At 45.6% G+C, this 12164-nt stretch overlaps 1 protein-coding gene across 3 annotated transcripts in view; it reads right to left on the bottom strand.

Moving 5' to 3' along the window:
• The window catches only part of LOC106610779 (rho guanine nucleotide exchange factor 10), a 95909-nt gene that overhangs the window by 37524 nt on the left and 46221 nt on the right, over positions 1-12164 (bottom strand). For all 3 annotated transcript variants that reach the window (XM_014210340.2, XM_045723421.1, XM_045723422.1), the window contains 5 exons: positions 7264-7364; positions 6640-6761; positions 6365-6451; positions 2062-2291; positions 1758-1915 (listed from right to left, as the gene is read on the bottom strand). In XM_014210340.2, coding sequence (XP_014065815.2) covers positions 1758-1915; positions 2062-2291; positions 6365-6451; positions 6640-6761; positions 7264-7364 — 698 coding nt within the window. The remainder of the gene's footprint in view (positions 1-1757; positions 1916-2061; positions 2292-6364; positions 6452-6639; positions 6762-7263; positions 7365-12164) is intronic.

Raw genomic sequence — 12164 nt, 5'->3', positions numbered from 1 at the left:
TGTCGGACTACTAGATAGTGAAGTGCGATTCATCACTCCATAGAACGTGTTTTCACTGCTCCAGAGTCCAATGGCAGTGAGCTTTACACCACTCCAGCCGACGCTTGGCACTGCACAAGGTGATCTTAGGCTTGTGTGCGGCTCCTCTGAATTGTAAACCCATTTCATGAAGCTGCCGACGAACAGTTATTGTGCTGACGTTGCGTCTAGAGGCAGTTTGCATCTCGGTAGTGAGTGTTGCAACCGAGGACAGAATTTTCTTTATGCGCTACGTGCTTCAGCACTCGACTGTCAGGTTCTGTTAGCTTGTGTGGCCTACCACTGTGGCTGAGCTGTTGTTGCTCCTAGACGTTTCCACTTCACAATAACAGCACTTACAGTTGACCAGGGCAGCTCTAGTAGGGCAGAAATTTGATGGAACTGACTTGTTGGAAAGGTGGCGTCCTATGACGGTGCCACGTTGATGATCTTGGAGCTCTTCAGTAAGGCTATTCTCCTGCCAATGTTTGTGTATGGCGATTGCATGGCAGTGTGCTCAAATTTTATACACCTGTCAGCAACGGGTTTATGTATTGCCTGAAAGCTCTTTTTTATATCACATTTACATAAGTATTCAGACCCTTTACTCAGTACTTTGTTGAAGCACCTTTGGCAGTGATTACAGCATCAAGTCTTCTTGGGTATGACGCTACAAGCTTGGCACACCTGTATTTGGGGAGTTTCTCCCATTCTTCTCTGCAGATTCTCTCAAGCTCCGTCAAGTTGGATGGGGAGCGTTGCTGCACAGATATTTTCAGGTCTCTCCAGAGATGTTCGATCAGGTTCAAGTCCGGGCTCTGGCTGGGCCACTAAAGTACATTCAGAGACTTGTCCCAAGCCACTCCTGCGTTGTCTTGGCTGTGTGTGTGCTTAGGGTCGTTGTCTTGTTGGAAGATGAACCTTCGCCCCAGTCTGAGGTCCTGAGCGCTCTGGAGCAGATTTTCATCAAGGATCTCTTTGTATTGTGCTCCGTTCATCTTTCCCTCGATCCTGACTAGTCTCCCAGTCTCTGCCTCTGAAAAACATCCCCACAGCATGATGCTTCACCGTAGGGATGGTGCCAGGTTTCCTCGAGACGTGAAGCTTGGCAATCAGGCCAAAGAGTTCAATCTTGGTTTCATCAGACCAGAGAATCTTGTTTCTCATAGCCTGAGAGTCTTTAGGTGCCTTTTGCCAAACTCAAAGCGTGCTGTCATGTGCCTTTTACTGACTTTTCTTGGCTTCTGTCTGGACAGTCTACCACAAAGGCCTGATTAGTGGAGTGCTGCAGAGATGGTTGTCCTTCTGGAAGATACTCCCATCTCCACAGAGGAACTCTAGAGCTCTGTCAGAGTGACCATTGGGTTCTTGGTCACCTCCCTGAGCAAGGCCCTTCTTTTTTTTTATTTTTTTTTTACCTGTTTCCGCTTTGTCATTATGGGGTATTGTGTGTTGAATGCTGAGGATTTGTATTTATTTAATCCATTTTAGAATAAGGCTGTAATGTAACAATGTGAAAAAAGTCAAGGTGTCTGAATACTTTCCAAAGGCACTGTAAAGTGTAGTTTATGCACTATTTATCAAGCATCGGTGCTGATGTTTGCTGCACCTTGCGGGTTGATATGCATCTGATGCATATGCTAAAAGGTAACAACCCGGCAACGTTCTGTAGCAGGTATTTATATGCTGAAAAGCAGTTCTAGTGTTAAGAGACAGACAGCCTTCAGAACAAGCCTCACCTTGTGCTCTGGAGTAGATGGCAACTGAGCCACTCACTAGGCCAGCGTATAAACACTGCTTCTTGTGCACCAGGCTGGTCACGGTGGACTTGTCTAGGATGAAGAAGTGTTGGAGACGCACCTTCTTGGACTGCTGGCTGCTCTTATAGACTATGATACTGCAGAGAGGCAGAGAAAGGTTGTGAGGCGATATCATGAGCTGCGTTACTAAATCAAATACAATAAAAATCAATGAGTAGATTTATTTAGCTGACAGCAGAACCCAGAGTAGGCTATGACTACATAATCTGTTGACATCACATACCTGCCCTCCTCCATGCCCAGGCAGACAGTAGGGTTGTCACTGGCCTTCCCCACTAAGGAGAGGTTATTTTCCGGGTCCCCCACCCTATTCTCCTGGGTACTCTGCTCCATGGGTACATAGGCCATGCACAGGATCCGAGACTCCACATTGAAACACTCCGTCACCTTGGGGCTGGAGTTCTGCAGGGCCACGATGGCTATCTGACCCATCTGGTTGGTGCAGCTCGCCACCTGAACAGGGATAGGAGTAGTAACAGTTAGGAGTAGGGCAACAAGTTTTTCATGACCACATGACCTGACCAGGAAAGACTCCATGCCCCAGCTAGAAAATACAATCCTTTCTAATTCTGACCTCATCAGGGGTTGTGATACAATAGATAAAGTGGGAAAACAACAACCATGACAACAAAACATTTACAACGCTTTTAACCACTCCAGCAGAAAGCTGTACAGCAGACTGACCAATAGGAGCGTTGAGTGGGAGAGAACAGCCCTCTCAAGTGGGAGCCGTCATTGTAATGAGAACAGTCCATCACTGGAGGACATTTGGAGTCACAGAACTGTGGATGTGTTATCCCTGCCGCTGAAGTAAATACACACAGCTAAGAGGCTCTCAAACTGATAAATACAGTAAACATGCCACTGGTTCAGAGTTATAGCTCAGGAATGAAAGGGCCTCTGTTCAATATTTAATTCCGATCTCACTGGGAGTGGAAGAAAGTTTTTTTTTTTTAATAGGGATTTAAAGCTGATGAGTAAAATGGCTACTCGCAATATTTGGCACTGGTTACAAATCAAATCAACGTTTGTCACGTGCGCCGAATACAAATGCTTACTTACAGCCTCTAACCAACAGTGCAAAAAAGGAATTAGGTGAACAATAGGTAAGTAAAGAAACAGTGGAAAAAAATTGTAGCGAGGCTACATACAGACAGCGGTTAGTCAGGCTGATTGAGGTAGTATGTAGATGTGGTTAAAGTGACTATGCATATATGATGAACAGAGAGTAGCAGTAGCGTAAAAGAGGGGCTGGCGGGTGGCAGGACACAATGCAGATAGCCTGGTTAGCCAATGTGTGGGGGGCACTGGTTGGTCGGGCCAATTGAGGTAGTATGTACATGAATGTACAGATAAAGTGAATATGCATGATAAACAGAGAGTAGCAGCAGCATAAAAGAGGGATTGGGGGTAAAATAGTCCGGGTAGCCATTTGAGTACTTGTTCAGGAGTCTTATGGCTTGGGGGTAAAAACTGTTGAGAAGCATTTTTGTCCTAGACTTGGAACTCCGGTACCGCTTGCCATGCGGTAGTAGAGAGAACAGTCTATCACTGGGGTGGCTGGGGTCTTTGACAATTTTTAGGGCCTTCCTCTGACACCGCCTGGTGTAGAAATCCTGGATGGCAGGCAGCTTAGCCCCAGTGATGTACTGGGCCGTACACACTACCCTCTGTAGTGCCTTGTGGTCAGAGGCCGAGCAATTGCCGTACCAGGCAGTGATGCAACCCGTCAGGACGCTCTCGATGTTGCAGCTGTAGAACCTTTTGAGGATCTGAGGACCCATGCCAAATCTTTTTAGTTTCCTGAGGGGGAATAGGCTTTATTGTTCCCTCTTCACAACTGTCTTGGTGTGTTTGGACCATTCTAGTTTGATGTGGACCCCAAGGAACTTGAAGCTCTCAAACTGCTCCACTACAGCCCCGTCGATGAGAATGAGGGCGTGCTCGGTCCTCCTTTTCCTGTAGTCCACAATCATCTCCTTAGTCGTGGTTACGTTGAGGGATAGGTTGTTATTCTGGTACCACCCGGCCAAGTCTGACCTCCTCCCTATAGGCGGTCTCGTCGTTGATCAGGCCTACCGCTGTTGTGTCGTCAGCAAACTTGATGGTGTTGGAGTCGTGCCTGGCCATGCAGTCGTGGGTGAACAGGGAGTACAGGAGGGGACTGAGCACGCACCCCTGGGGGGCTCCAGTGTTGAGGATCAGCATGGCAGATGTGTTGCTACCTAACCTCCTGGGGGCGGCCTACCCACCTGGGGGCGGCCCGTCAGGAAGTCCAGGATCCAGTTGCAGAGGGAGGTGTTTAGTCCCAGGATCCTTAGCTTAGTGATGAGCTTTGAGGGTACTATGGTGTTGAACGCTGAGCTGTAGTCAATGAATAGCATTCTCACATAAGTGTTCCTTTTGTCCGGGTGGGAAAAGGCAGTGTAGAGTGCAGTAGAGATTGCATCATCTGTGGATCTGTTTGGGCGGTATGAAAATTGGAGTGGGTCTAGGGTTTCTGGGATAATGGTGTTGATGTGAGCCATTACCAGCCTTTCAAAGCACTTCATGGCTACGGACGTGAGTGCTACGAGTCTGTAGTCATTTAGGCAGGTTGCCTTGGTGTACTTGGGCACAGGGACTATGGTGGTCTGCTTGAAACATGTTGGTATTACAGACTCAAATCAGGGACATGTTGAAAATGTCAGTGAAGACTGCCAGTTGGTCAGCACATGCCCGGAGTACACGTCCTGGTAATCCGTCTGGCCCCGCAGCTTTGTGAATGTTGACCTGTTTAAAGGTCTTACTCACGTCGACTATGGAGAGCGTGATCACACAGTCTTCCAGAACAGCTGATGCTCTCATGCATGCCTCAGTGTTGCTTGCCTCGAAGCGAACATAGAAGTGATTTAACTCGTCTGGTAGACTCGTGTCACTGGGCAGCTCGCGGCTGTGCTTCCCTTTGAAGTCTAATAGTTTGCAAGCCTTGCCACATAAGACGAGCGTCGGAGCCGGTGTTGTACGATTCAATCTTAGCCCTGTATTGATGCTTTGCCTGTTTGATGGTTCGTCGCAGGGCATAGCAGGATTTCTTCTAAGCTTCCGGGTTAGAGTCCCGCACCTTGAAAGCGGCAGCTCTACCCTGTAGCTCAGTGCAAATGTTTCCTGTAATCCGTGGCTTCTGGTTGGGATATGTACGTACAGTCACTGTGGGGACAACATCCTTGATGCACTTATTGATAAAGCCAGTGACTGATGTGGTGTACTCTTCAATGCCATCGGAAGAATCTCGGAACATGTTCCTGTCTGTGATAGCACAACAGTCCTGTAGTTTAGCATCTGCTTCATCTGACCACTTTTTTTATAGACCGAGTCACTGGTGCTTCCTGCTTTAACTTTTGCTTGTAAGCTGGAATCAGGAGGATAGAGTTGTGGTCGGATTTACCAAATGGAGGGCGAGGGAGAGCTTTGTACGCGTCTGTGTGTGGAGTACAGGTGATCTAGAACTTTTTTCCCCTCTGGTTGCACATTTAACATGTTGATAGAAATTAGGTAGAACTGATTAAAGTCTCTGGCCACTAGGAGCACCGCCTCTGGGTGAGTGTTTCCTGTTTGCTTATTTCCTTATACAGCTGACTGAGTGCGGTCTTAGTGCCAGCATCTGTCTGTGGTGGTAAATAAACAGCCACGAAAAGTGTAGCTGAAAACTCTAGGCAAGTAGTGTGGCCTGCAATTTATCACAAGATACTCTACCTCAGGCGAGCAAAATCTTCCTTAGATTGTGCACCAGCTGTTGTTTACATGCACAGACCCCCCCCCCCCGTCTTACCAGAGTGTGCTGTTCTATCTTGCCGGTGCAGCGTATATCCTGCTTGCGGAATATCCATGTTATCATTCAGCCACGATTCCGTAAAACATAGGATATTACAGTTTTTGATGTTCCGTTGGTAGGATATTCGTGATCGTACCTCGTCTAATTTATTGTCCAATGATTGCACGTTGGCGAGTAATATTGACGGTAACTGCAGCTTTCCCACTCGCCTTCTGCGGATCCTCACGAGGCATCCTGCTCTGTGTCCCTGCGTCTCCTCCTCTTGCAAATAACTGGGATGTTGGCCCTGTCGGGTGTTCGGAGAACTTCCTGTGCGTCCTGCTTGTTGAAGAAAAAAAATCTTAATCTAATCCGAGGTGAGTGATCGCTGTCCTGATATCCAGAAGCTCTTTTCTGCCGTAAGATACGGTGGCAGAAACATTATGTACAAAATAATTTACAAATAACGCGGGGGGAAGAAAAAACACATAATAGCACAATTGGTTGGGCGCCCGTAAAACTGCTGCCATTTCTTCCGGCGCCATTTTAGTCAAAAAAAAGCACAACAGAACTAAGTTGGCATCATTTGTAATGCAATGATGTACATGATGTCCATGCTGTCCATTGACAATTTCTTTTATAACATCTATGACTTCAATTGGTGTTTAGGCCTCATTAATAAGGGTTCAAGTAAAGTGCCATCAAATGACAAAAAGCCAGGTGTCCTACTCACCCACACACAGCCGTGTCCGAGTGCAGGTGTGTCTGCTGTGCTCCCTATGTTGATGTGGGGCTCGGGGTTATGGACCGCACACTCCACCTGACAGAGATAAAGAGAAACAGACTTACACATGTAAAGTGAAGAGTGGTGTATGTAAATTGTACTAGTTTCCTACATGGCATTGTAACAAATGATTGATGCGGTCAAGGGATAGGTCATCTTTAGATGGAGCCATTGACCCTGCCCATGGCTGACAGAGGAGGTGGTATGGGAGAGGTGATGCCCACCTTGAACTCCTGTAGTTTGGACATGACCACAGGCATCTGCCTGAGCAGGAGAGGATGTTTCTGCTTCTTGATCTGGTTACCATCATCCTCCGCAAAGAACCAGCCCTGCAGGTTGTCCTCCTCTGTTAACACACACACACACAATTTCATTTCTAAGAGGAACACCATCTCCAGTGTGGAGCAGTGATCCTAAATTCAAACCGTGAAATATTACATTTCCAAATATGTTACATAACACCTAATTCCATAATCTGAACACCAGATTCAGACATTATAACTTTACAATCCATTTTACAGTCCAATGAGCCAGAGCTGGGAAAAAGGGAATTTCAACTTATGATATTTGCTTGGTAAACAGTGATTTTTAAATACCCATTGCTATGCAACTAAACCTTGAGTTTGGAAATGAGCCACAAAGCCAGTGGCAGTTTAAAATAATCACAAGTGGAAAAGGGCAGTGAGGCAGAGAGAGGCTGTCCCGCTGCATACACTCACTACAGTCCTCTATGGAACTACAAAGTGACAAGAGGCAGTAGGGAGAAGCAATAGGGAACACAAAATATCCAACACAGACAGACAGAGCATTGGGTCTGTGATTGTGACTGAGGCCAGACTAAGACATACCCAGAGCCAGCTTGGCCATCTGCAGGTTACTGATCCAGGACTGTTTGATGGCTGGAGAGAAGGTATTGAACACAGCAGAAAAGTATGTGGGCCTGCCAGACCTGCCAAGAAAGAGAAAAGAGATAAATGACAGACAGCAGTGTTGAGACAGTGACAGTATCCACGACAGAGTCTGTTGCAGAGATTGAATCCTGGAGTGTATTAACGGTTCTGCATCACGACATTCACTTCAATTTTTTTTTAAATAAATCACCTAATAGCAGGAACAGCACAATCTAGTGGTCAGAACCTCGTAATATCAGGATGTAAGACGTGACATAAACCCAACAACTTTAATGACTAATACATTACATAGGATGAAGATACAATACCCTAAGCCGCAGCACCATACTACTTGACAAATATAGAGAACTGATGCTATATAGACACACACACACACGTTGTTGGGGGGGAGGGGCTGGCGTGGGGTATCCGTGGATCGCTTTTGAGCACTTCTTTGGATTCCTCATGTCTTACACATTGTTAGATAAAAAGTTCGGTCCCAATCGGATTTTAGGTACTATAATTATAGAATATTATATAAATGAAAAATGTCCAATCAGGGCGCAATCAATTTGCTTAATTTCTCAAAGATCAAATTATATATTTCAACAAAATAATGTTTCCGGAATGCTCATCTTATTCGTTTCTAACTACAGAACAAATCGGAGATGGTGGGTGACATGGCTTGCTGTCGGGGGAGGGGAATCTGTGTGACCCTAACAGCTGAAAGGACATGTGATCCTGCTCTCGTTAAGGGCCTTTCTCATTGACAAAAGTTGGAGGCAGCACAGTGACATTTCAATTGACACAATATGTACATTAACTTTTCAATTCACATCCACAACGGAACGTCATGTGGGTTTGGCGCTAGGCAATGGACATTTACCGTAACTATCCCTATAAAATATCCCAGTACAGGCACTAGCCAGCATGCCTCAACTATGCACGCGACTTTATCTTAACCATATTACACGATTGAAAAATGGAACCAAACCACATCACACTCTTGAATAATGCAACAATACACAAGGACGTGCAGAAAAAAAGGGTTTATTTTCTCATCTGAAGGCAATACTCATTACATTTTAGCTTCAAGACAAAACAGAGTTGCTAACAGCCTGTCTTCAAGTAACGTTAGCCTATGAAAAATTTGCCCTACTAACCCTCTCATACATTACTTCATCAGGCTTCATTTAAAAAAATATCAAATAATTTGGCCTACATATGGTAAAAGCTAATTGCGTCTGAAAAGGTGGGTATAATATACAGTTAAAGTCGGAAGTTTACATACACCTTAGCCAAATACATTTAAACCCAGTTTCACAATTCCTGACATTTAATCATAGTAAAAATTCCCTGTCTTAGGATCACCACTTTATTTTAAGAATGTGAAATGTCAGAATAATAGTAGAGAGAATGATTTATTTCAGCTTTTATTACGTTCATCACATTCCCAGTGGGTCAGAAGTTTACATACACTCAATTAGTATTTCGTAGCCTTCCCACAATAAGTTGGGTGAATTTTGGCCCATTCCTCCTGACAGAGCTGGTGTAACCGAGTCAAGTTTGTAGGCCTCCTTGCTCGCACACGCTTTTTCAGTTCTGCCCACAAATTTTCTGTAGGATTGAGGTCAGGGCTTTGTGATGGCCACTCCAATACCTTGACTTTGTTGCCCATTTTGCCACATCTTTGGAAGTATGCTTGGGGTCATTGTCCATTTGGAAGACCCATTTGCGACCAAGCTTTCACTTCCTGACTGATGTCTTGAGATGTTGCTTCAATATATCCACATAATTTTCCTGCCTCATGATGCCATCTATTTTGTGACGTGCACCTGTCCCACCTGCAGCAAAGCACCCCCACAACATGATGCTGCCACCCACGTGCTTCACGGTTGGGATGGTGTTCTTCGGCTTGCAAATGTCCCCCTTTTTCCACCAAACATAACGATGGTCATTATGGCCAAACAGCTCTATTTTTGTTTCATCAGACCAGAGGACATTTCTCCAAAAAGTACAATCTTTGTCCCCATGTGCAGTTGCAAACCGTAGTCTGGCTTTTTTAATGGCGGTTTTGGAGCAGTGGCTTCTTCCTTGCTGAACGGCCTTTCAGGTTATGTTGATATAGGCCTCGTTTTACTGTGGATATAGATACTTATGTACCCGTTTCCCCCAGCATCTTCACAAGGTCCTTTGCTGTTGTTCTGGGATTGATTTGCACTTTTCGCATCAAAGTACAGAACGCGTCTCCTTCCTGAGCGGTATGATGGCTGCGTGGTCCCATGGTGTTTATACTTGCGTACTATTGTTTGTACAGATGAACGTGGTACCTTCACGTTTGGAAATTTCTCCCAAGGGTGAACCAGACTCGTGGAGGGCTACAATTTTTTTTCCTGAGGTCTTGGCTGATTTCTTTAGATTTTCCCATGATGTCAAGCAAAGAGGCACTGAGTTTGAAGGTAGGCCTTGAAATACATCCACAGGTACACCTCCAATTGACTCAAATGATGTCAATTAGCCTATCAGAAGCTTCTAAAGCCATGACATCATTTTCTGGAATTTTCCAAGCTGTTTAAAGGCACAGTGTAAGTGTATGTAAACTTCTGACCCACTGGAATTGTGATACAGTGAATTATAAGAGAAATAATCTGTCTAAACAATTGTTGGAAAAATTACTCATGTCATGCACAAAGTAGATGTCCTAACCGACTTGCCAAAACCATAGTTTGTTAACAAGAAATCTGTGGCGTGGCTGAAAAATTAGTTTTAATGACTCCAACCTAAGTGCATGTAAACTTCCCACTTTGCCTGTATGGGGAGTTGCGACAAGCGACGAGCTGTTTTATAGGAAGCCCATACACGCCACCCCAAAAAATGTATACATTGAATTGCCTCGTGATTTGTCAACTCGTGCACAATGAATCTGTGCTTCAGTCTGATTAACTGCAGCCTATAACAACCACAGCTGCAGGTAGCTTAGATCCTTTCTGATCCCATCTGTGCCTGGTCAGGGGAAATGAAGCGGTAACGTCATGTATTTATAGCCTTATATAGGCCCCTTTATTTGTGTTCTGAGAAAATATGAATGTGATCAAATTTGGTTTATATTCAATTTTTGGGGGGCTACCTAGGCCTATTTAATCTGAAATTATTGACTGGAATTAATCAAATCAACACAAGTGATGACATACTGTGTGAATAACTTCTTAATTACAGATGTAAAAGGCCAACACGATACAACTCTGCATAAAGCAAGCTCAACCCTGTTATTAGTTATATTGTCCAATCATAGTTGCTGTCTCTTTTTCTGTATAAAGGACCCTCCCCCCGTTCCACTGTTCTGACCAGCAAACTCAAATCCTGAGCCGGTTCGAACCCCAGAAAAGTAACTGTATAGATCGTTCCTTTTTAAAACTTCTGAAATACATTTTATTGTACATTTAGCTTGAATTGAAATTACTTGACCAATGGATAGAGCAGCTTGCTATGGAACGGGCAAGCTATGTACATGCATTGGACAAAAAAGGCAAAGGGGATACCTAGTTAGCTGCACAACTGAACACATTCAACTGGTTACTGGTCCAACGCTCCTAACCGCTAGGCTACCTGCCGCCCCTATAGTTTAGTGTTGGGTGCGACTGAAATTTAGCGGGTGAGAAGAGTGCTGGGCATGAAGCACTGGGCATCTTGTTGTTATGACATACATTATCTTAATTAGGCCCACAGAGTGTTGGGCTGGACGAGACAATTCTGTTCACATTGCCCTGCTCGGAGGGGGGCAACTGTCAGGCGAGCGTCGTGCGCTACCTCCAGAGACAGCGCTGGAGACGTAGCAAGTTCACATTATTAAAAAGAGGTATAGTCGAGAGGGTATTCTCTCAAAACCTCTAGAGAGTCTGTCGTAGTGTGAAAAGGGTCTTAGAGACAGCAGACAGACAGGGCTGTGAGGTAATGGAAGCCAACGGTGTTTATAACAGCTAATATCAGCTAACGTAAATAACATCTCTCTGGCATGCATCTTGCCTTACACTCTCTCACTCCATCTCTCTCGCTCTCTCCCTGGAATGCGGTGTTTTTAGATGGAGGGATCAGAGAGGAATGACAGTAGCACAGCTGCGTCTCAAAACGGGATGCCCAGGAGTCAGAGGTAATTTGACCAGTTAAAAACGGCAAGCAGAGTAAGAGTCAACAAGTTCAAGGTGCCAGTGGGCCAGGGAGTACTCTCCTATAGTAATGAGTGGATGAAACAGCTGCACTGTCTTCTCTGAGGTGAGAGACACACTGCTCCACAGCAGAGAGCATAGAGCTCTAACAGACTCAAATCATACCCCCGAGATCATATTAGGACAAAGCTCAAGTTGTTTATCCACCGTGACAGTAAGTCTGTGCCCATTCCTGGATGGTGAGAGAGGACAGTGACGGAGTGAGGACATAGGGGCCTGACCTAGTGTGAGAGAGAGTGCGAGAGACAGCGACGTGGGTGAGGGGTCTATAAGAGAGAGACAGCGACGTGGGTGAGAGGTCTATAAGAGAGAGACAGCGACGTGGGTGAGGGGTCTATAAGAGAGAGAGAGCGACGTGGGTGAGGGGTCTATAAGAGAGAGAGAGCGACGTGGGTGAGGGGTCTATAAGAGAGAGACAGCGACGTGGGTGAGGGGTCTATAAGAGAGAGACAGCGACGTGGGTGAGGGGTCTATAAGAGAGAGACAGCGACGTGGGTGAGGGGTCTATAAGAGAGAGACAGCGACGTGGGTGAGGGGTCTATAAGAGAGAGACAGCGACGTGGGTGAGGGGTCTATAAGAGAGAGACAGCGACGTGGGTGAGGGGTCTATAAGAGAGAGACAGTGATGTGGGTGAG

The sequence above is a fragment of the Salmo salar genome, chromosome ssa09 (assembly GCF_905237065.1).
Source record: "Salmo salar chromosome ssa09, Ssal_v3.1, whole genome shotgun sequence".
NCBI lineage: Eukaryota > Metazoa > Chordata > Actinopteri > Salmoniformes > Salmonidae > Salmo > Salmo salar.
This window is presented reverse-complemented; position numbering and strand designations above follow the sequence as displayed.